Below are 25,064 nucleotides of genomic sequence, written 5' to 3' on the forward strand. Positions count from 1 at the left end.
AAGTTTTGCATGTACTTCCTGAAATGGGAGCCAGAACTTGGCCTGGGGACAGCTTGTGATTCCCTTTCTGAGGGGTGAAATTTGGGCTTAACAACAATGAGAGGAAACCTCAGAAGTCTCTTTTTATCTTCTCAGAGAAGAAGTACTCTCTCAATGAAATCTTTGGGTTCCAGAAGCATTTAGTTATCTCTTGGTACTGAGCTCTCTTGTGGGTCTGACATTCTGGAGTGTGGTGTTAGAAGCATGGACTTTGAGGTCAGACACACCTGGTGTAAATGGGAGCATTCCCCTTCACTCTGCAGCTTTCAACTGGTTCTTTAATTTCTCGAAGCCTCATTTGCATCTGTACAGTGGAAGTAAAACCTACCTGGTCAATTTGCTATTAAGATGAAACATGAATTGAGTATAAAGGATGTGAAGCAGTGTTTGGTGTATAGTAGGTGTTCAATTAGTGGTGGGGAAATGGTGGTTATTAATATCCGTCTACCTACCCACCTACCTATCATCATCATCTTAGTAAAATGTCCGTGGGCACAAAACAACAAAACAATCTTCTGAATCAAACACATCCTCTTCTCATCAAGCTTGATCAACTCCATGTAACTCCCACAGAAGTCAGGCTTTCCAAGCTACTGGAACAATAGGAAGTGGGAGTCCCTGGGAACAGCTGAGCCTTGGTTTATGTATTTATGTGACAGCTCTTTCTGTAGTGCTGAACGCTACATGGCCCTGGAAGAGGAAGAAGGTATTCCATGAAAAGTTGACCGTACATTCAATCAGCCAAAGGAGTCTCTGATTTCTTCCTGCTGTTTGAAATAGAGCTGGATTTACTTTAGCTGTAGTAAATAGACCACCTTCAACAACAATAAATTAAGGTTTTTCAAAAAAATAAACCAAGAAAGAACAATACACAAAGACCAGGGAAAGAATAAAAAGAATGAATTAATTTTATATAAAAGGAGGGTTGTGATATTTATGATCTGAAAAGCAAGTCATATCTGAGAGCTTTTATTTTGCTCCCATATTCATTATTTATTCAACTTGGCTAATGCTGTTGTTTCTAATCCTGTCTTGGTGAACGCTTTTATTTCTGTTTGGAATCTGAGCTCCTTAAAGCACTCTGGCACGGAAAAGAAGGCCAAAATACACTAGGCTTGTTGCAGGTCTGTTATTATTTCTGAGAATCATTTTTTTAAATGCACTCAGATTTATGCAAATGCGGGATGTGGGTAGGTGTGACAAAAGCCTTACTAACAAGTCCCTGGAGTGCTTTTTGTAATGAGTTGATCATCACTTGTGTCCTTGCTGCTGTGTGGGAGGCTGGGTCCCTGCCATCACGCCCACCTTTGTGGCCAATCAGCAGCCTTGGGAGAGGGGCCAGCACAGGTTCCTGGTTGCTATTGTCAACTGCGGTTTCAGGCCCAATTTGGGACTTCAGCCAGCTTTGGCTTCCTTGGGTTCTTGGCCCAGTTTATATATAATTATTGGAATGTTAGGCAGATCAGTGTCTAAGAGCTAAGAATTTTTAAAGGCTGCACTACCGTGGAGTGGAGCCTGGAGGCTGGGACAGAGTCAGCTATGACTGCTCAATTGCTGCTGTCTCATCTGGGCTCCCGTAACCAACTCTGGTCTGTTTGAGCCAGGCATCGTGGCTCTATCGCCAAAAGCCTACTTTGTTATAATCGTACACTCCTTTCTTTCACACATGCTTAGCCTGATCTTCGCTCTCCACTTTTCCCAGTTTTACTGGCTTTTTCTAACAAGTCTTGTTGAACTTGGGTTACCAGCAGACAAAAGGAAACAGAGGCAGGGCTCCTCTCTCCCAGCTGCCACCAAAATTGCCACCCCGTGTCATCCATTTCAGTAGTGCCCACTCTAGAAGGAGCTATCCTGAACTTCCTGACACCCTCACCATGCCACTCCCTGCTGTTTCTAGGCAAGAGAGCCTTCCTAGAGGAAGTCAGACTCAGAGGACCTCTGCCCTCACCTGGTTGTCACCACTGCCCGCCTTCTGTTGACTTCCCATAGAGGCTGTTTGAATATTTTCCAGGGTCAGGTAAAAGTTGTGCATCTCCCCAGTGCTCAGGGTTTATGACAGTTGGGAGAAAGGCAGGGGACACGAAGTCACTGCTCTCCAAACCTGCCCTGTCCTTTTCCTGCTGTCTCTCTGGTTTCTGCTCTGCTCAGCCCCTATCTCACTTCTCAAGTTCCTCATGAAATGAAGCCTCCTGCTGTGCTCAGTGCTGTGCTGTGCTCAGTGCTGGGATGGGTTCATGTTCCTGCAGAAATTGTGGTCAGGTAGTCAGGTGAGGAGCAGGGAGCACTGGGGACGCATGCACACCTGGCAGGAGAGGGTGTGCCAGGCATGGCTTCTGGGAGAAGTAAAATCTCAGCTGAGACAGGCAGACTGCATAGGTCGGGTGAAAGGGGCAGGGAGGGAATGAGCGTTCCACGCAGAGGCAGGGGGTGTAGAAGCACAAAGGAGGGGGTCGTGGTGAGGAGGTGGAGGGCTGAGTGGGGGCCGGGTCATATGGGGTCTTGGCAGCAGTGCAAAGGAGCTTGGACCACATTCTTTGTTTCCACTCAGAAGTGAAATACTGGACTGAATAGTCTTTGAGACTGATGTAGGCCACACTGATTATTTTACTTGAGATTTTTGTGACCATGAGAATGTCATCTGCCAAATCCCTGCAGTAGTGGGCTAACAAGATAGTATTCTGATCATATGAAAACCCCAGCCCATTTCCCAAAGGACTTACTTTGTCTCTTATAAGAGGTTTGGTGACAAGTTTGAAGGTTCCAGTGTATACAAGTGAGAATAGAAAAGATATTTTCAGCCCTGGAGGTGTTTATCGACTGGCTAACATGACAACACTGAGAGCATTAAACAGCATAAAAATAATGACAAAGCTGTGATCAGCAGCTGCAGATGGTTTTTGTACACATTGACCATCTAGGGCGAGTAAAGGAGAGTTCAGGGAATGCCCACGGGGCAGAAGGTGAGGCCAGGGATTGGCCTAGAGGGGAAGCAAAGGCAGACCCAATACCAAGGAGCTAATCTTTTGCTAAGCAACGTGGTCTGGAACTGGCGGCCTGAATTGCTTGATAACCAGGGATGCTGTTGCAGATGACTGGGGAAAGTCAGATCCTCCAAGCCGAGCCACCTGCAATTCAAGGTAGAATCTGGCAGAATACATTCATTCCTGTGTGAAAAATTCGAATCACAGTTTTCTGTAACTGCTTACCAGATACACTACTACTTGGCTTTCTTTCCTTCTTGCCCTTTTTCTTGCTTCTTACTTCCCTCCCTTCCTTCTCTCTCCTTTCTTGTTTCCTTCCTTCCTTCGTTTCCTTGTTCCTTCCTTCTTTCTTTGCTTGCTTTCTTCCATCCTTCCTTCCCTCCTTCCTTTCCTTTCTTCCTTCCTTCTCCTTAACTTTATAATTTGGTAATGTCTTCCTTAAAAACCTGACTTTGGAACGATACTATACTTTCTATTCAGCAACGAGTAGTAGTTTTGCCTCCCTATGTTATTGTTGTGTTTAAATCCTGGATTCTTTCCTGCTGTCATACTTTGTCATGAGAGTGAATCTTGCCGGGCGTGGTGGCTCATGCCTGTAATTTCAGCACTTTGGGAGGCTGAGGCGAGTGGATCACCTGAGGCCAGGAGTTTGAGACCAGCCTGGTGAAACCCCATCTCTACTAAAAATACAAAAACTAGCAAGGTGAAACCCCGTCTCCACTAAAAATACAAAAATTAGCCGGGCATGGTGGCGTGTGCCTGTAATCCCAGCTACTCGGGAGGCTGAGGCAGGAGAATCACTTGAACCTAGGAAGCGGGAGGTTGCAGTGAGCTGAGATCATGCTACTGCACTCCAGCCAGGGGGACACAGTGAGACTGTCTCAAAAAAAAAAAAAAAAAAAAAAAAAGTGAGTCTTTGTGATTATCCTGGAGGGAATGTGCAGAGAGAACTTGGAGAACCAGTTCCATGGGCTGTTGATTAACCTGACAGAAATGACATCCTGTTCTTGATACCTTAATAATTTATTTGTATTAGCACGTCACTTTCTCCAACTCTATTTTCATAGTTGGTTCAGGCTGCCATAATAAAATTCCATAGACTGGGTGGCTTAAACAAGAGACATTTATTTCCCACAGTTCTGGGGGCAAGGAAAGCCCTGGCAGGTTTTGTGTCTGATGAGGGGCAATTTCCTGGTTCATAGATGGCACCATATAGCTGTGTCCTCACATGGTGGAAGGGGCAAGGCAGCTCTCTGGGGTCTCTTTTACAAGGGCACTAATCCCATTCGTGAGGGCTCCACCCTCATGATCTAATCGCCTGCCAAGGCCCTGCCTCCTAATACTATTGCCTCGGGGTTCAGGATTGCAACATTTGTACTTTGGGGTAGGGGGCGGGGAAGGGGACACAAACATTCAGACCATAGCATCTGTTTTCTGATTTGACAAACCGGCATAGTAACATCTATATATCTACATGGATGAATTTAGCAGGGTCTTAAAAAGATTCTTCACACGTTAGAAAATGTTAAGACATGTTCCTATTTTTTTTAAAAAGATGACCATTATTGGAGATTTGGCAGAGTTATTTTAGAAAGGGCTCAAATGGTGATTGCCGTTACCCACTGTCTTTAAAACCTGAATGATCAAAATAGTATACATGAAAAGATTTCAGGAATTCATAAGTTTTCTGGTTTTCCTTGATGGCCCTTTCCAGTCACCTACCCTACATATGAAAATGAGAGCCTATTTCTGTTTTCAGATTGCAGAGGGAATGGCATACATCGAGCGGAAGAACTACATTCACCGGGACCTGCGAGCAGCTAATGTCCTGGTCTCTGAGTCACTCATGTGCAAAATTGCAGATTTTGGCCTTGCTAGAGTAATTGAAGATAATGAGTACACAGCAAGGGAAGGTATGTTCCAGTAACGAACTTTAGATGTTTTATTATTGTGTTTTATTTTGTTTTTGTCTGTTTTTGACAAAGAAATTACAGTAGTCATCATTAAGAAAAACTTATTTCGTACAACATTTAAGCTGTACCATAATTGTCTGCTTATGGTTCTATTCTAATAGTTTCTAGAAGGTACTCTCTTGATTAACTCCACATGATAATTTTGTTAGGCTTACAAATGCTATCAGTTGTATTTCAATTAAGCAATGCAAAACACAAATAGATTCAGCCAGATGAAGATTCTTGTTTATTTTATATTGTTAAAGTTTTCACTCAAACAATGAATATACGGGGCTGTGGAGAAAATATTTGTAACATTAATTCTATGCTCTTTATTCCAGCCTTTTAATTACAAATTAAAACATGAACATTATCATACACACAGAACTAAATATAATGCAAAAAATCTACTTCTTTATTTTCCCACATTCTGTATTATATATGTGAACCAAAAATGCACAGAGAGGCCTAAGTTCCCCAGCCTGTGGCACACTGTTGGGGGGCCGAGCATGGTCGGGGCTGCATGGGCCTTTCTTGGGCTAGGATTGCCCATGTGGTTATGACTGAGGATTCTTATGCTCTCACCCATGAGAGCTGAGCAAATATTTTTACAGTGCTCACTCTCTTCTGGAAGAGACAAGCACTTTCTTGAAATTCCTAAGCATTGTTGAACAAGGATTATTATTATTTCATTTTTTTGAGATAGAGTTTCACTCTTGTTGCCCAGGCTGGAGTGCAATGGCGCAATCTCAGCTCACTGCAACCTCTGCATCCTGGGTTCAAGGGATTCTCTTGCTCAGCCTTCCAAGTAGCTGGGATTACAGGCATGCGCCACCACACCTGGCTAATTTTGTATTTTTAGTAGAGAGGGGGTTTTTCCATGTTGGTCAGGCTGGTCTTGAACTCCCGACCTCAGGTGATCTGACTGCCTCAGCCTCCCAAAGTGCTGGGATTACAAGTGTGAACCACCACACCCAGTAAGATTATTTTTTTTTAAATGACATGTTTGTTATTTCTGGAAGAGGTAATAAGCAGATTGATTTGTTTTGATTTGTTGAACATCTATCTCCTGCTTCCATCATGTGTAGGATGGTTCCCCTCCTGCCTCAAGCTTATGTTCTTGAAAGTGGATTAACTTATCCTTGACCTTAACGATTATCCCTAGCGAAAAGGCTGGCAAAGGAGAATGATCTAAAGAAAAAGAGTTAAAAAAAAATAGCTAAAATGTATTGAGCATTTATAATGTGTAAATGGGCTTTTTATACATTATTTCATTTATCTTTACAATAATTCCATATGATAGGTGTTAATATTATACTCATTATTCCCAACTTACAGAGGAGGAAACTGAGAGATTCTGCAGCTTTTTGAGGTCCCACAGTAAGTGATAGAGCTAAGATTCAAAGCCAGGAAATCTAGCTTCAAAGTATCTGAACTAGAATTGATTACACTGGTTTTATTGAATTTAACAAGCTGAGAGTTTCACAAAAATAACTGTTCTCAGGCAAAGACCATGGCTTAGTGCAGAGTACAAGTTCTAGATCTAACAGCAGCCACTTCCTGGCGTATCTCCGGATGACAATAATGATGCTTACCTTCATTGGTAAGTACCATTCATTGGTACCTTCATTACCATACTTGATTGATGTTTACACTGTGCCAAGCCCACAGATCGGCCCATTTAATCCTCACAGCAACCTAGGAAGGTTTTGTTGTTTCCTCAGTTTACACATGGAAGCACCAAAGCTGCACAGAGACAGCAAGTGACTTGCCAGGATCACGCCAAGCAGAAAACAGTAGATGTGGGATTCAAACCAGGGCTGTGGGGTGCCCAAGCCAAGCTCCAGCCATGGTCCTGCCTGCTCTGCTCTGGACACTGCTGCTCCAGGCAGGCAGGGGTTAATGCAGGAATGTGTGCCATTGCCTCACATACAACAGACACCCAGGAGATTCTCTACTGTCCTTACTGTTCTTACTCCGATTTCTAATTTGTGTTGGGGACCAAAAAAAAATTTTAAGCAAAGGCATAATAAAGGCAAATTTTTTTTTAAGTGGTAAGTAGAAGCCCCTAGCACCCTTCCAGGGTGCCGGAGTAACAGCCTGTGTCTGAGTCCCCGCCTTCCTCAAGGGGACCCTGCATGTCCCCTTGGGCCGGGTCTGCCTGTCCCCAGTCTGTTGGCCTCACCAGCTCCTTGTGAGAAACATAGTTTCATCATGAGCTCGTTCTCTATTTTATACTATGTGTATGTGTTACTTATCCAAAATAAATAATTGAAATTAAAAAAGAAATAAAAGAAGAAAGTATGATCTGGGTGTGGTGGCTCACGCCTGTAATCCCAACACTTTGGAGGTCAAGGCAGGCAGATCACCTGAGGTCAGGAGTTGGAGACCAGACTGGCCAACATGGTGAAACCTCATCTCTACTAAAAATGCAAAAATTAGCTGGGAGTGGTGGCACACACCTGTAATCCCAGCTACTTGGGAGGCTAAGGCAGGAGCATCGCTTGAACTTGGGAGGTGGAGGTTGCAGTGAGCCGAGATTGCATCATTACACTCCAGCCTGGGTGACGAGAGTGAAACTCTGCCTCAAAAAAAAAAAGAAAAGAAAAGAAAAAAAAGTATGGGGTCACATGTTCATGACTTTTTTGTTTAAGTTTAAATACCCAAGTAAGAACCACATATCTTCTTCCTTAGGTGCTAAGTTCCCTATTAAGTGGACGGCTCCAGAAGCAATCAACTTTGGATGTTTCACTATTAAGTCTGATGTGTGGTCCTTTGGAATCCTCCTATACGAAATCGTCACCTATGGGAAAATTCCCTACCCAGGTATGGTTTACTTAGCTATTTACAATCAAGCTGTATAAATGAGAAAAAGGTTGCATGAAGGCATTAAAAAGTAATAATTACTTCATCTACCCAATAGCAAAGGATAAGCACTTTGAGCCAGAACTTGATTTTCATGGGCCAGGCGTGGTGGCTCACGCCTGTAATCCCAGCACTTTGGGAGGCCGAGGCAGGCAGATCACCTGAGGTCAGGAGTTGGAGACCGGACTGACCAACATGGAGAAACCCCGTCTCTACTAAAATTACAAAATTAGCCAGGCATGGTGATGCATGCCTGTAATCCCAGCTACTCGGGAGGCTGAGGCAGGAGAATTGCTTGAACCCGGGAGGTGGAAGTTGCAGTGAGCTGAGATCGCACCATTCCACTCCAGGCTAGGTGACAGAGAGAGACTCCATCTTGAAAAAAAAAAAGACTTGATTTTTATTTTCACTATCTTTAGCATAAATTGTTCTAAGAGTGCTTAGACACTTCTTTGCCTTCTTATTTTGAGTGTGTGTTCTTTTTCTGCACTGATTAATTCCACCACATACTAGAATGTTCCTGGCATGGTTGTTCGTGTCGAGATGAGGATGGATAGACACAGGGGCTCCTCCAAGGCAGTCCCTCGATGGAGGAGGAAACCCACATGGAGACGAGGATTTCCAACTCTTGGTTTTGTAATAAGTGCCCTGGAGTCGCTCTCTCTTCAGGAAATAACCACCTTTGTTTATCAGTGGGAGGTCCTTCTGCTCTTTAACATATTGGTATCAGTGAGGGCATCATTCAGTATTTATTTCCAGATTCCTAACACCTGAAGCCTGCAGAGCCAGATTCCGACCATCCCTCCCTTTTTCCATGGTCTGTGCTGGCATGGTTAAGAAGAGAGATTTCGGCCAGGCGCGGTGGCTTACACCTGTAATCCCAGCACTTTGGGAGGCTGAGGTGGGTGAATCACGAGGTCAGGCGTTCGAGACCAGCCGGCCAATATGGTGAAACCCTGTCGTTACTAAAAATACAAAAAATTAGCGGGGCGTGGTGGTGGGCATCTGTAATCCCAGCTACTCGGGAGGCTGAGGCAGGAGAATCACTTCAACCTGGGAAGCAGAGGTTGCAGTGAGCCAAGATTGCACCCCTGCACTCTAGCCCTGGCGACAGGGTGAGACTCCATCTCAAAAAAAAAAAAAGAAAAAAGAAAAAAAGAAGAAGAGGGATTTCTCCCAGAGCCTTCATATTTTCATTCATGTTTGACTATTAACAAAATTTGCATGAGGGGAATTTAAAGTTAAATTTTTAATGTTTAAATCATTCTCCTGTTCAAAAAATATTTGAGTATGCTAGGCACTCTCAGCTGCTAGGATGCCATGGTATCTGCCCATGTCCTTGAGAGTGAATATTGTAGTGGGGAGAGACTGATGATTATCAAACACACAGCCAGCCTGTAGGGTGGTGAGAGTGGTGTGGAGCCTGCATGGAGTGGCTTAGGGATTGGCGAGTACTCACAGAAGGGGGTGGGGAGCTGCTGTTTTTTTTCCATGGTCCTGGCAGCAGCAGGGACTCACAGAGGGAGGGAGCCTTGGGCTCTCTGAGGTCTGCATGTCCCCATGGGGAGAGCAGCCAGAGCATGGGCTTGGCCAACAGGAGCAGGAGGCCAGCGTGGTTTGGGCCTCTGTGAGTATTTGATGGATGGATGGGTGAATGAATGAATGAATGAATGACTCACCTAGGCCATTTGATCTCCAGACAGTCAATGGATGAGAAAGAAGGCTATGTAGCTGGGGGTTAGAGTGGCTCAGGGAGAGACTTACTGGCCATGTAAGAGCAGCCCGTCTTACTCTGCTCAGATGCAAACCAGGGAAGGCTTTTGGACAGAGCAGCCACACAGTCTGCGTGCTCCCATCACTACTGTTGCATGTGGGGATGAGCCACAGAGAAACTGGGGCAGGGACCAGCTGGCAGCTGAAAGCCTTTGGGTGGTGTCTGCCTGCACAGTGGACCGGCTGTCCCAGGAAATCCCTTTAGTGCCAACATTTCATCTTCCAGCTGCTCTAGATACTGAGATTAATGAATTAACACTGCTGCAAAATGGAAAAATATTTCTAATCAGCCCCAGTGTCTGATGTTATATATCTCTATCTCCATCTATGCCTACATCTCTTTCTATAATTTGTCTGTAGAGAAAGATTATATAGTCAGATTATGTATATAATCTGACACCTGATAAACATATAATCTCATAAAAGAATGTTTTGTGATATGCGAGGTGTGCTGTATGTGATGTGCCACCATGGCCCCTGAGGCTTGGAGAAGGTGATTGGGCCCCTCGCTGGTGGCAAAGCTGCTCTGAGCCCCACATCCATGTGCCTCCCAAGACCCCTCAGCCAATGTGCACAATGCCCAGGATTTGGAAACATTTGGGGCGAAAAATCATTTTTTGAAAAAAGAACCAGCTGGGCGTGGCAGCTCACGTATGTAATCCTAGCACTTTGGGAGGCTGAGGTGAGTGGATCACCTGAGGTCAGGAGTTCGAGACCAGCCTGGCCAACATGGTGAAACCCCATCTCTACTAAAAATATAAAAATTAGGCTGGGTGCAGTGGCTCACACTTGTAATCCCAGCACTTTGGGAGGCTGAGGTGGGCGGATCACAAGGTCAGGAGATCAAGACCATCCTGGCTAATATGGTGAAACCCTGTCTCTACTAAAAATTAAAAAAAATTAGCCAAGCGTGGTGGCGGGTGCCTGCAGTCCCAGTTACTCGGGAGGCTGAGGCAGGAGAATGGCATGAACCTGGGAGGCGGAGCTTGCAGTGAGCCGAGATTGCGCCACTGCAATCCAGCCTGGGTGACAGAGTGAGCCTCTGTCTCAAAAAAAAAAAAAAAAAAGAATAAAATAAAAATAAAAACTAGCCAGGTGTGGTGGTGCACGCCTGTAATCCCAGCTACTCGGGAGGCTGAGGAAGGAGAATCGCTTGAACCCAGGAGGTAGAGGTTGCAGTGAGCCAAGATCACACCACTGCACTCTAGCCTGCACGACAGGAAGGAGACTCCATCTCAAAAATTAAATTAAATTAAAAGATAAAAAGAGAACCAGTAGAAAAATGGTGAGAATTATAAAAATGTGTTTCTCTCTATATGGAAGAACACACCAGAATTCATTGACTAGTGTGTTCCCTGATTGGCTTGTCCCTGGAAGGACTGGGGATGTGAGATATCTTCAGGAGATCGGGATCAGTAAATTTTTTAGTCACGAGAGTTGTATGTTACGAGAGCCTCTAGCATTAGGGTTATAAACATAATCAAGCAATCCTATTTACTTCATATGAGAAGACTTGATTCATAGAGAGCATAGAAATCGGTTAACATTGCCAAAATATGCCATTTTCCACATGGTTATAAAACTGCATATGGGAGAGAATCCACTGACAAATGGAATTATCTGAAAGTACTTTCTTTATGCAGTAAACTGCTGGCTATGTTTTTGTTTTTTGTTTTTTTTTTTGAGACAGACTCTCGCTGTGTTGCCCAGGCTGGAGTGCAGTGGCGCGATCTCAGCTCACTGCTAGCTCCACCTCCCGGGTTCACACCATTCTCTTGCCTCAGCCTCCCAAGTAGCTGGGACTACAGGTGCCCGCCACCACGCCCAGCTAATTTTTTTTTTTGATTTTTAGTAGAGACAGGGTTTTGCCGTGTTAGCCAGAATGGTCTCGATCTCCTGACCTTGGGATCCTCCCGCCTTGGCCTGCCAAAGTGCTTGGATTACAGGTGCGAGCCACCTCACTCTACCTGTTTTGTTTGTTTTTAAAGTACTTTAGAAGTTATACAGGCCAGATGTGGTGGCTCATGCCTGTAATCCCAACTTGGGTGGATCACTTGAGGCCAGGAGTTGGAGACCAGCCTGGACAACATGGCCAAACCCTGTCTCTACAGAAAATACAAAAAAATTAGCCCGGCATGGTAGCCAACGCCTGTAATCCTAGCTACTTGAGAGGCTGAGGCAGAGAATCGCTTGAATGCTTGAACCCAGGAGACAGAGGTTGCAGTGAGCCGAGACGCGCCACTGCACTCCAGCCTGAGCTACGAAGCGAGACTCTGTCTCAAAAAAAAAAAAGAAGAAGCCATATCATATATTTAGCTTTGTAAAATAAAAAGGAAATAAAAGAAAGGAGGAAAAACAAAAAAAGAAAAAAGAAAGTCACATATAAGGCAAACTCATTTTTAGAGGAGATAGACATACTAAGATAATATACTGAAATGTTAGCGTTGGGTCGAGATAATAGGTTATATTAATTTTCTTCTTGATGAATTTCTGAAATTTCTAATTTTTTTACAATGATATTGTTATTAAATATTTTATTCTTTTTTTTTTTTTTGAGATGGAGTTTCACTCTTGTTGCCCAGGCTGGAGTGCAATGGCGCCATCTCACCTCACTGCAACCTCCTCCTCCTGAGTTCAAGTGATTCTCCTGCCTCACCCTCCCTAGTAGCTGGGATTACATGCATGTGCCACCACGCCCAGCTAATTTGTATTTTTAGTAGAGATGGGGTTTCTCCATGTTGGCCAGGCTGGTCTCGAACTCCTGACCTCAGGTGATCTGCCTGCTTCGGCCTCCCAAAGTGCTGGGATTACAGGTGTGAGCCACCGTGCCTGGCCTAAATATTTTATTCTTATCTAAGTAATATATGCACATTAAAAAAGTAGTACAGAAAGACTTCTTTTTTTTTTTTTTTTTTTTTTTTTGAGACAGAGTCTCACTCTGTCGCCCAGGCTAGAGTGCAGTGGTGTGATCTGGGCTCACTGCAACCTCCACCTCCCGGGTTCAAGCAATGCTCCTGCCTCACCCTCCTGAGTCGCTGGGACTGCAAGTGTGCACCACAACGCCCAGCTAATTTTTGTATTTTTAGTAGAGATGGGGTTTCACCATGTTGGCCAGGCTGGTCTTGAACTCCTGACCTCAGGTGATCCACCCACCTCAGCATCCCAAAGTGCAGGGATTACAGGCATGAGCCACCGTGTCCAGCCACGAAAAGACTTCTAATGAAAAATTGCCCATGCCTGTGGGTGCTCCTCAAAGTAATCTACTTTCGGGAATTTTGATTCCTTATTCTAGCGTTTGCTGCATATAGTTCTAAATATTCTTCTCGTAACTTTTATCTCTTAATTAAGTTTTTTCCACTTATTATTAGAAAAGGATATGGCCACATACTTTTATTTTTCATTTATTTATTTATTTGACAGGGTCTTGCTCTGTCACCTGGGCTGGAGTGCAGTGGCATGATCATAGCTCACTGTAGCCTTTAATTCCTGGGCTCAAGTGATCCTCCCGCCTCAGCCTCCTGAGTAGCTAGGACTACAGGCGCATGCCACCACACCCAGCTAATTTATAAATTTTTTGTAGAGACAGGGTCTCACTATGTTGCCTAGGCTGGTTTCTAACTCCTGGGTCAACTGATCCTCCCTCCTCAACCTCCCAAAGTGCTGGAATTACAGGTGTGAGCCACCACGGCCAGCCAGCCACATGGTGTTAAATTCAAGAGATACAAAGAAGTATAAGCTGAAAGGTCCCCCACTCTATTCCCAGCCACACAATTCTCTCCCCATAGGCAACCAGTGTTCTCAGTTTCTACTTTACAGACATCCTATAAGGGAAGTCATACAGTTTTGCCCTAATGTCTGGTTTATTTCACTCAGCATAACCCTCAAGGTCCATGCATGGTGTGGCCCATGTCTTCAGCCTTTCTTCTCACTCCTGGTCTTCCATACCACACTTTCCCCACCTCCACTTGGGCCCAGCATTCCCTGCATGAAGCTTCTCCATTGTTTCTTCTGGCATTTGCCTGGGCACTGCCAAGTGGGCTCCAGGTACTGTCCTGCCCTCAGTGCTGGCCTCCCTCCCTCGTGGTGTATGCTGACCACACAGTGTGCGCCTTCCCAGGCTGAGTTGGGATGGGCCGCCTTGCCTGTTGTCAGTGCCTCTCTCTGCAGGCACGTTGGTTGCGCTTTCTTCCTCTTGGCTCAGACCACGTCTTCCTCTGGCTGCCAGGTGTCTCTTAACATCATCAAACATGGAGTTTAAGTTTCTATTTCTTGTTCTCTTTTTTGTTTTGGGATGAATTACAGAAAAAAGAAAATAATGGGGAAGAGGCAAAAGATCTTTACTTCATTATCTTAAAACCAAAACTACGATTATATTTCTCTATGAATTTTATACAGAAAAAAAGAGGGGTCTGACTGGGCATGGTGGCTCATGCCTGTAATCCCAGCACTTTGGGAGGCCGAGGCAGGTGGATTGCTTGAGGCCAGGAATTTGAGACCAGCCTGGGCAACATAGCAAAACCCTGCCTCTACAGAATAATTTAAAAATTAACGGGGTATGGTGGTACGCACCTGTAGTCTCAGCAACTCAGGAGGCTAAGGTGGGAGGATCACCGAGCCCAGGGAGTTTGAGGCTGCAGTGAGCCATGATTGCACCATGTACTCCAGCCTGGGCAACAGAGTGAGACCCTGTCTCAAAAAAAAGGTGGGGGTGTCTTGTTGGGGTCCTGGTTGGGGTCTTGTTTTGCTTTGTTTATATAAAGCAAAAGGTTTGAAAGTGAAAAAATTTTCTGAAGCATCATGTCTTTTCTGGCTGTTTCTGACCAGATATATCTAGCATCTTAATGCCAGCTGAATTATAATCAAGAAATTTGTCCTGCTGCAAACACTCACCTTGGTCACAAGCAAAGCTCAGAAAATAATAATAGTAATAATTTGCCCTTTTGGAAGGAGTATGATTGGGTGGGAGACTGTAGTCCCAGGGTATCTAGCTCTTCCTGATACACGTACACACAAAGGGCCCTGTGTGACTGAAGACTGTCATAGTTTGTGATTCAGCTCTGCTCCTCCCTGTCGCTAGCTGTCTGTTCCTTTTCTCTACTGTACCACATTTTTCTCCTTCTTCTGCTCCTTTACCAACTTGTAGTCTCTGCTGATTTCTACCCACTCCAGATGCCACCTTCTGCTCCCCACCACCTCCTTCTAGTGAGGGCATTGTCCCGACTGGGCTGTGTGCCATTTGAGGATGACGCTGTGTCTTAACTATCTCTGCATGTCTCAGAGCTCAGTGCTAGTTCATGACCCGTGGTGAGCACTCAGTAAGTGCTTGTTGAAAGGAGGAAGGATGGAGAATGAAACTGTGTGCCTTCTAAGGAGATCACCAGCCAATAGGTGTTTGCGTTCTTTAACTTAGCAACAGGCCACTGCCAACTATCACATGTAATCTTAGGGTCTGGTTGAGGTCCCTCTCCTCTTCTATTTCTTTCTTTCACAAGACTTGTCATTTAATAGCAGATTTTATTTATTGCTTTACTTGTACATAAAAAGATAGGCTTCAGATTCCCTTCTTCCAATTCTTCTTATCAAGTCGAATTCCCCAAACAGGGTGGAGCATGTCCAGCCTTTACCAGCATCGAGAGTCCTTCAGAGCTAGAACATACTGGAACCAGGAAAAAAAAAAAATCTGCTGTGGGGCTAGGGTGACCTAGAAAGCTTTATCTTCTGCTGTGGCTGCATTCTGACCTTCTATGCAAATGAGGGATCTCCAGGAAGGAAGTGAAAGAGATATTCCAAACTGAGTTTGCAGGTCCAATTGCTATTTATATTATACTGTATGTTAGTCCTCCCACCACGATCCCAGAATTTCACCCAAGAAAGTAGAAGTATACACAGATCTTTCTTCTGAAATTTATCCAAGTTATAAGAGCCAGAGCAATGCTGAGGCCATATTATTTTGTGGAGACTAAAACTCCCAAATAAACAGGGTGATACAAATCTGTCTTTGGCTTTAAGCAATGAGAATCAAATGAAGTCTTTTAGTTAGAAAATTCTAGTCACACAAATATTTGAAGATAGTGTTTCAGAATTAGACTCAGGAAAATTGATTTGCTGTATAAATAATTCTCAAGAGATCTGAATCATTATAAAGTTTGCTTAGATCTTTCAATTTCAAAACAAGGGCTCTTCCAAGACAGAAATGATCATGTCTTCTTTGAGCGGTTTAAATTCAGGAAATGTCACTGTGTCCTTTAGATGAAAAAAGGTAAGTTAAAGGCAGAGGATCTCAAAGCTTATTGGCCATAAGCCATTGTGAGAAATACACAGAAACCTACCCTGTATATAAAGCAAACGTTTCATAAAACCATATTGACCTTTCCTATGTGCAGTGCTTTCTGACCTTTTCTGTTTTATTCTGTTATAATTCATTTTTAAAAATACTGGTAATTGGCTGGATGCGGTGGCTCCCACTTTTAATCCAGCACTTTGGGAGGCCGAGATGGGCAGATGACTTGAGGTCGGGAGTTTGAGACCAGCCTGGCCAACATGGTGAAACCCCGTCTCTACTAAAAATACAAAAATTAGCCAGGCATGGTAGTGGGCACCTGTAATCCCAGCTACTTGGGAGGCTGAGGCAGGAGAATCGCTTGAACCTGGGAGGCGGAGGTTGCAGTGAGCCAAGATCGCCCCACTGCACTCCAGCCTGGGTGAAAGAGGGAGACTCTGCCTCAAAAAAAAAAGAAAAAGAAAAAGAAAATACTGGTAGTACCCTAAAAAAATCAATTTGTTGATCCCAAATTGTTGATCCCAAATGCAGATAGTGCCCCGCAATTTGAAAAACACTGATTAGAAAATACATTCAAAAGAAGGTTCTGTCTCAAATCTGGTAAAAAACCATTTCCTCTGAAGCTGCCACTTATTTAGAATCCTTCCAGTGACCACTGATGGTAAAATCTACAGCTTTGAAAAAGAGATAGCTATGGAAAGGAAATTCATTGTGAGGAATGGAGCCCCTCTCATATGCCAGATATTGTATATACTTTGCATGACATACAGTCTTCTTTAGAGAAGTTCACATCCTACAGAACAGGGTATCCACAAAATATGCAAAACATACAGGTGTGGATAGATACTGCTAGATGAGCACATAATTAAAGGATTAATCTCCTTTATCATGCAGGAAAATGTTATTATTATAATGATCTTTTTTACCCCTTAAAGCTATTCTCAGGATCAAAGATTGACAGTTCAGCTTCTGAATTACCCTGAGATATTTGACCACATTAAAAACATTCTATATTACCAGGCCTTTTGCAGAGCTCTAGAGGAGTAATGAGCACCTTACTTCTCTCCTGGAGGTCAAGAATACGCAAATCCAGAGTCAGAGTGAGCTGTCACTCTGGCCAGGTACTGCAGATTGGAACAGTTAACTGCATCTGTGAAGTAGCTCCACTTGAGACTATGATTGGGGTTCAGTTTTCCTCCTCAATTAATATCTTGCTCTTAAAAGACAGTGACATCCACAAGATATGTAGCACAAACTACAGACAAGTGTCCTTCAGATTAACTGAACCATCGTTATTTTCCAAATTAATCCCTAAGTTTTTAACTATTTGGCAAGCATGTAACCAATTTGTTGGGCTGACTTAAGGATGCTGACTTTAAGTAAATGAAAATACCAATTATTAAATGAAAAGCCAATTTTTGAAAAATGTCTGTATAAGATAATATGTGGTAAAATTATTTTTTTCATAAATATACTACAGGTTGAAGCTGAAAGCATGCTACCCTGCAAACGTAATTAAAGTTGAGAGTTAGGATTAGATATGGGTGACTTATCTGAAATGTGAGGCAAGTCCAGTATCCTTTTGTTATTAAAGAGAACATGGCTGTGGCTCCTACTTAACAAATTTTGGCAAACTGAATGCTGTCTTGATCCCCTCCATGCTAAAATGTATTTATTGAGTTGCTTGTAGAAATTTCCTTAGCTTCTATATTAGTTGGCAAGGGCTGCCATAACAATACAACACACTGGATAATTTAAACAACAGACATTTATTTTTCCAGGGTTCTGGAGTTTCAAAGTCCAAGGTCAAGGTGCTGGCCGGGTTGGTTTTTCCTGAGGCCTCTGTCCTGGACTTGTAGATGGCTGCCTTCTCCCTGTGTCTTCACATGGTCTTTCCCCTGTACTAGTCTGTGTTCTAATCTCCTCTTATAAGGATACTAGTCATATTGGATTAAAACCCACCCAAATGGCCTCATTTTAACTTAGTTACCTCTATAAAGGCCTTATCTCTAAATATGGTGCGGTCAATTCTGAGGTGTACTCGGGGTTAGGATTTCAACCTAGGAATTTTGGGAGGATGCTGTTCAACCCCTAACAGCCTCAGTAAAGCTTGTTTCAATCATGGTTGCAGGATGTGAGGAGCAAAAAGACCACTGCAGTGCTTGACCCTCTGCCAGGTTTCTAAACGGCATGGGTTTTTGTTTTTTTCCACCCTAGGGAGAACTAATGCCGACGTGATGACCGCCCTGTCCCAGGGCTACAGGATGCCCCGTGTGGAGAACTGCCCAGATGAGCTCTATGACATTATGAAAATGTGCTGGAAAGAAAAGGCAGAAGAGAGACCAACATTTGATTACTTACAGAGCGTCCTGGATGATTTCTACACAGCCACGGAAGGGCAGTACCAGCAGCAGCCTTAGAGCATAGGGAGACCCGTCCATTTGGCAGGGGTGGCTGCCTCATTTAGAGTGGAAAAGTAACCATCACTGGTTGCACTTATTATTTCATGTGTGGGGATCATCTGCCGTGCCTGGATCCTGAAATAGAGGCTAAATTACTCAGGAAGAACACCCTCTAAATGGGAAAGTATTCTGTACTCTTAGATGGATGCTCCACTCAGTTGCAGCTTGGACTTGCCCTCAGCAGCTGGTAATCTTGCTCTGCTTGACAACATCTTGAGTGCAGCCGTTTGAGAAGAAAACACCTATTCTCTCCAAAAAGGCACCCAACTAGCTCTCTGTTTACAATTGGACATAGGACTCAAAGTTTCAGAGACCATTGCAATGAATCCCCAATAATTGCAGAACTAAACTCATTTATAAAGCTAAAATAACCGGATACATAGCATGACATTTCTTTATATTTTCTCTATGCTTTGGCTTACTCGTTTAAAAAAAAAAACTAATCCAACCTGTTAGATTTTGCAGGTGAAGTCAGCAGCTTAAAAATGTCTTTCCCAGATTTCAATGTTTTTTTTCCCCCTACCTCCCAAAATCTGAGACTTTTAAAACATTTTTCTTCTATGAACACTGCTCAGACCTGCTAGACATGCCATAGGAGTGGCATGCACATCTCTCTCTCTTCCAGCAGGAGGAGCCCGTGAGCACGCACAGCTGCCCTGTCTGCTCACCCGAAGGCACCGGGCTCACCTGGACCTCCCAGGAAAGGGAGAAAAGAGCCTCAGAAACTGCTCTGTGTTTAGAAGGAATCTTTTTAAGAGTCCAGCTTTTTCATTTCCACAATTTTCTATGTCCAGATTTGTTTTGACAATGTAGTTTGGAAGAACTAAGATTCTAATCTCTGAAGAACCTCGTAGGGCCTTCTAAAACATGAGTTTCCTTTGTTGCTTCAAAGATTTGAACATTGTTAAAGATCATGCATTAATTTTAGCTGTACTCTAGAAAGCCAAAGTGCCACATTCGGGGCTATTTTTATGATTCAGCAATCTTTTCTAAATTGTGTAGCATGTGTATGAGACTATTTATACCCAAGGATATGAAGGAACATAAGTGACTACGAGGCTCTAATAAGCCATGGTAGCAGGAGGTTCAAAGCAGTTCTGCTCACTAAATTTTTCTCCTGTGGGCTTTGAATGGAAACTTCTGTATCACATGATATGTTTCACTTATGCTGTTGTGTATATACCTAATATTTCTATTTTTGATTTTATTTTAATACACCTCGTCCAATAACATCTCAAGCTTTTTATTTGCATTTACATTTTCAGCTGTGGTCAGTGTAAAAATTGGTCATCAGCTGGGGGCAGGGTGGTTAGAAGTGATTCAACAGAGCTACATGCTTTAAACTTGCCCAAGTTCTACCTCCTTCCTTTGAACATTTCAGATTGGAGAACCAAGGAATTGATCACCTCAACGCCTAAACATCCGTTTTTGGGGGCCAGATAGAATTTGTTTTCAAATAGGCTTAACAGGCATCATTAAAATTTCATTCTGTGTGTTTTGTTTAGGCTTGAGGTGCGTAGAAGATGGGATAAAATATTCTACTTTTCTCTAAATTTTAACTTCGTTTCCTATGTGATTTTTTAAAATGTCCTTTCTAAAATATTCTAAAATTATTGATTCACAAGTGCCATGTTCACAATGATAGAATATTATCGTTACATAATGTCTGCACAGTTGGTCCCTTGATTCAGTGGTAAGTTTTCTGTGTACACCCCCCTGCTCGCATTTTATTTCAGAACCACAAGTATTACCTAATATGTTACATGGAGAGGAACTACAAAGAATCCCTAAGGCAAAAAGAAGTCTCTAGAAAATGACTAGAGGTTTTTCTTTTTTAGCATAACAAATTTATTTAAAGAAAATTATTAAATTTATCTTCACCTTGTTTTGCTTCTCCCAGTTCCTCCTCTTCTTGCCATTTTCCACTTGACTTTCCCTCTCAGTCAAGCATGTGATCCTTCCCTCCATGTGGGCCCTTCACCAGCTTGGGCCTCATCTCTGGTGTCCAGCATGTGTGGAAGTCACATGTTCCCTTGATGAACAAACAGTACACGCAGTCTCTTTACTTAGCGATAGGTTTCCAGCCTCCCTGTGACAGACAGGCATAATGAGGGGCTGAATAAGTGTTTGTGGCATTTTCGGGTCTCCAATGGTGTGCAAAATGGCTCATGTCATCACACCTCAGGTTATTGTAGAGAACTGGAAAGACAGAATCCATACTCCCTACCTCCAAGATTCTGACTTAGCTCTTGTGCAGCGGGAGATGTATGTCAGTCTATTTTAAAAGCTTCCCCAGTCAACTAGTCACAGTGGCTCATGCCTGTAATCTCAGCACTTTGGGAGGCTAAGTCAGGAGGATCACTTCAGCTCAGGAGTTAGACACCAGCCTAAACAATATAGCAAGTCTCTGTCTCTACAAAAAATTTTAAAAATTAGCTAAGTGTGGTGGCACACACCTGTGGTCCCAGCTACTCGGGAGGCTGAGGTGGGAGGATTGCTTGAGCCCAGGAAGTCAAGGCTGCAGTGAGCCATGATCATGCCACTGCACTCCAGCCTGGGCAAGAGTGAGACCCTGTCTCAAAAAAAAAAAAAAAAAAAAAAAAAAAAAAAAAAAAAAACAGGAACAAAAAACCCTTCCCTGGCGAATATAATGTATGCTCAGTCTTGAAAGTCACCATTTGGTTTGACCCATATTACAAAGCCCAGCCTTCTTTTTCCTCGGATGGTTTCATTTCTCAAAGGGGAGTGGAAGAGAAGGAAGGAGGAAAAAAATGTGCCTTCCTTCCTGGTGAACACGAAGCTCACTGAACCTAAAGGAGACTCACAGGCTAGAAACCGGTGTCCTTAGTAGTAGGGGCCATGTGGGCCTTCCGTGGCTTCTCCAGGCATACCTCCTGAGGTTCTACAGAATCCCCTTGCAGAAAGTACTTCTGATGAGCTACTGAGAACGTGTACTGTCCAAGCCCCCTTCTAGGGGAAATTCACTGCCACAGAAGCCAGCAGCCCTAGCTGTCCCAAGGGTGCATAAAGGGATAATAACTAAAAGGAGGGAATTAGTTTTGTTGCCTACACCAGGGATAGATCGAGGGCACTGAAAGCATCATAAATATAAACTCATTTCCAAGCCAGCTTGTGGGGTCTGCTTTCTCGCTCTCTCTTTTTTTTTTTTTTTTTAGGCAGAGTCTCACTCTGTCATGCAGGCTGGAGTTGCAGTGGTGCGATCTCAGCTCACTACAACCTCCCCCTCTCTGGTTGGAGTGATTCTCCTGCCTCAGCCTCCCTAGTAGCTGGGACTACAGGCACACACCATCTCGCCTGGCTAATTTTTGTATTTTTACTAGAGATGGGGTTTCACTACGTTAGCCAGGCTGGTCTCGAACTCCTGACTTCAGGCAATCTGCCTGCCTCAGCTTCCCAAAGTGCTGGGATTACAAGTGTGAGCCACTGTGCCCGGTCGGGGTCTGCTTTCTCTTTATTCCCCTTCCTCTCACAAACTACATCCAGGGGCAGTAGCTGCTAAAAGGACCCAATTCTGCAACCTCAGCTTCTGACACCTTCAAATAAATTAAATGCTGGTCCTAGGGCTCGCTCCCCAGCTCTTCTGACTGTCACTGCCAGGTTCCACAGCCGGTTCTCGGACGTCTCCTGCTTCCTCAGTCAAGAACACCTCTTAGATGAGATCAAACCGCCCAGCTTTCCTCTTAGCATCTTCCTTTATTTTCCACTTCTGGCTAGTGGAAGAGAGATTGTAGTTCTCTATTCCCTACATTTTAACTCCACGAATATTTTAGATTAAGTGAAGTCTTGCTGTTCTTCCTGATGGAAATGGTAATTATAAACATACAAAGACACCCATACACACATTCTTTACTCAGGGCCCTCTTGTGCTTTGGCAAATTATAAAAATTATCTCTAACTCACACAACAACCCTGGAAGATCTGGACAATGCTATCACTATTTCACAGCTGAGAGATCGGGAGCATTTAAAGCCACAGAAGGAATAGATTGGCTTCGCTTCATATTGTTTCCTTGTGAAATAAAACCAGTGAAACACCTTTGTGTAGAATCTCCCTGACGCAGTTGAGTGTTCTGAGTAGGCAAGGGTATTACTTAAAAGATGCACCATTTGAGCCCACACAGATGGGAGGGGAAATTTTTCCTTAAGTAATTTTATTTGGGAAGAAAAGTCATGCAAGAATTTAACTTACCATTCACACTTTTAAAGACAGTTTGTAGAGACTACACTTCAGAATAAAATGTTTTGGCCAGCTACAGTGGCTCACACCTATAATCACAATACTTTGGGGGAGCTCAATCAGGACGATCACTTGAGGCCAGGAGTTTGAGACCAGCCAGGACAACATTATGAGACCGTGTCTCTGCAAAAAAAAAAAAAAAAAAAAAAAAAAAATTAAGTTTTAATAGCATTTATGTTCCATTTCATAACATGAATATTACTAAAACTGATAAAAATTTTATCTCGAAAAGTTTTAACTTGATAGATGTGTAAGAGGAAAGCCTTCCAATTTAATTTCCTGTGTGCTGATAAATCTATTAAATACTTCAAGTCAGAGTGCCAAAAACTGTCACAGAATTCCTGAGATGGCCACAGATGTTCACGGATCTTGAATATTTCTCTTTAAGGGGGAAATGACGGGGAATCTTGGCGGCCTCTATCTCTAGGTCTTTGGAAGGACTTTAGAAATAATCTAGATTGGCCAATGTTCAATGTTAACACAGAACTTTTAGAAATAAAAGAGGCCTTAATCTACAGCCCCAAAAGTAGATGTCACACCGCAAGAAAATTATCTGTGATTTTTTTTATTATTATTATTGTTAGACTTACGCTGGGCTTTGCCAATAGGTCCTTTATCCCTTATCTACCACCCTTAGGGTCAGGTATGTTTTTGATTTCAGATTTTTTAAAAAAAGATTAGGGCCAAGCACGGTGGCTCATGCCTGTAATCCCAGCACTTCAGGAGGCCGAGGCGGGTGGATCACCAAAGGTCAGGAGTTCGAGACCAGACTGGACAACATGATGAAACCCCGTCTCTATTAAAAATACAAAAAGAATTAGCGGGGCATGGTGGTCCATGCCTGTAATCCCAGCTACTCAGGAGGCTGAAGCAGGAGGATTGCTTGAACCCGGGAAGCAGAGGTTGCTGTGAGCTGAGATCATGCCACTGCACTCCAGCCTGAATAACAGAGCGAGGCTTCATCTCAAAATAAATAAATAAATAAAAATAAAAACAAATAAAAAAGATTAATACAGTGAGTATGTTGAATATTTGGTGGTAAAGCCTCAGTGAACACTGAGGAAGAAATCTTTTTTGTTGTTTTGTTTTGTTTTGAGATGGAGTCTCGCTCTGTCGCCCAAGCTTGAGTGCAGTGGCAAGATCTCAGCTCACTGCAACTTCCACCTCCCGGGCTCAGATGATTCTCCTGCCTCAGCCTCCCGAGTAACTGGGATTACAGGCATGTGCCACCATGCCCAGCTAATTTTGTATTTTTTAGTAGAGATGGGGTTTTACCATGTTGGCCAGGCTGGTCTTGAACTCCTGATCTCAGGTGATCCGCCTGCCTCAGCCTCCCAAAGTGCTGAGATTACAGGCGTGATCCAGCGCGCCCAGCCAAGGAAGAAATCTTTAATCAAAACATATATGCATAAAAATGCCTGAATATTCACACTAAGTGGAATTGACTACAGCCTATTAAATAGCTTCAGCTCAGGTTTTGCCACCAAATGAGTTCTTAAAAGACCATTTGATTTGTAGAGTCTTTTGGATTTCGGCATTATGGATAAGGGCATGTGGACCTGCACCCCAACAGCTTGAAGAATATGCAAGACCTTTTAGTTTCAGGGGTGGATTTGATTCAAACAGAGGATATCCAGATTGTGGCCCAGAAAAACCCATTTTATGCATCCACATTCAAAAATGCAAAAATATGTATGCTGCTAACCATATATGTATGCTATTAATCATATAATCTCTGATCAAATACTGCCCTGGCGTAGTCTGAGATGTGGCAGTCCAAGTGGCGGGGCGGGGGGTGACTCTGGTGGTTTCAGCTGACCACAAGAGCTCCCAGCATGCTATGGGAGCTCAGACGGTGAAGAAATGCAGTCCTAGGCTACATTAGGAGCGCTGAAAGGCCACACCTAAGAAGAGATGCTCCTCTGTCACATGGAAGTCAGACCACACAGGAGCATAACCTTCAGGTCTGAAGCCTTGATGGCAGCTCCTCCAGTCTTACCTGCCCTGGACAAGTCACTTTGGTGTAAGTGTTGGGCTGTGCCTGAAAGGACAGGACTTGCCAGATACCACAGCACAGAAGTTTCTCCATTCAATGGGAGTGGGCAATGAAATCATTTTAAAACATTGGCTCTGTCAAAGAATTATGTTTTGAATCCTGCTTTGTAAAACTCTTTTTTTCTTTTTCAAAGTAATTGCCCTGGTCTTTTTCTGTCACTGTAACTTGAACTCATGTCCTCCGTGGGCTAATGGTATTGGTTCCATACAATGGTTAGTCCAGTGCTTCCTTGAACACAGGAACCGCAGTAGGTGTGTGAGGGACACAGACATTGGCCTTAAATGGCCTGCTTTATGGTGACAAGTACAATGACATAAGGTACAGCAAGGAAACTGTTACAGGGAGGAAAAAACAGGTATAAAGTATGGTTAGGAGGACAGGAAAGGAGATAAGGAGAAA

The 25,064-nt window shown here is 43.5% G+C and overlaps 1 protein-coding gene across 3 annotated transcripts in view; it reads left to right on the forward strand.

Annotated features, from left to right (window-relative positions):
* LYN (LYN proto-oncogene, Src family tyrosine kinase) overlaps window positions 1-19,905 on the forward strand; it is a 163,750-nt gene extending 143,845 nt beyond the window's left edge. For all 3 annotated transcript variants that reach the window (XM_030794988.1, XM_003255972.4, XM_003255973.4), the window contains 3 exons: window positions 4,780-4,933; window positions 7,667-7,798; window positions 18,108-19,905. In XM_030794988.1, the coding sequence (XP_030650848.1) occupies window positions 4,780-4,933; window positions 7,667-7,798; window positions 18,108-18,310 (489 nt within the window). In that variant the 3' untranslated portion in view covers window positions 18,311-19,905. The remainder of the gene's footprint in view (window positions 1-4,779; window positions 4,934-7,666; window positions 7,799-18,107) is intronic.
* Window positions 19,906-25,064: the final 5,159 nt, after the last annotated feature.

Source organism: Nomascus leucogenys, chromosome 16, assembly GCF_006542625.1.
Source record: "Nomascus leucogenys isolate Asia chromosome 16, Asia_NLE_v1, whole genome shotgun sequence".
Taxonomy (NCBI): Eukaryota; Metazoa; Chordata; class Mammalia; order Primates; family Hylobatidae; genus Nomascus; species Nomascus leucogenys.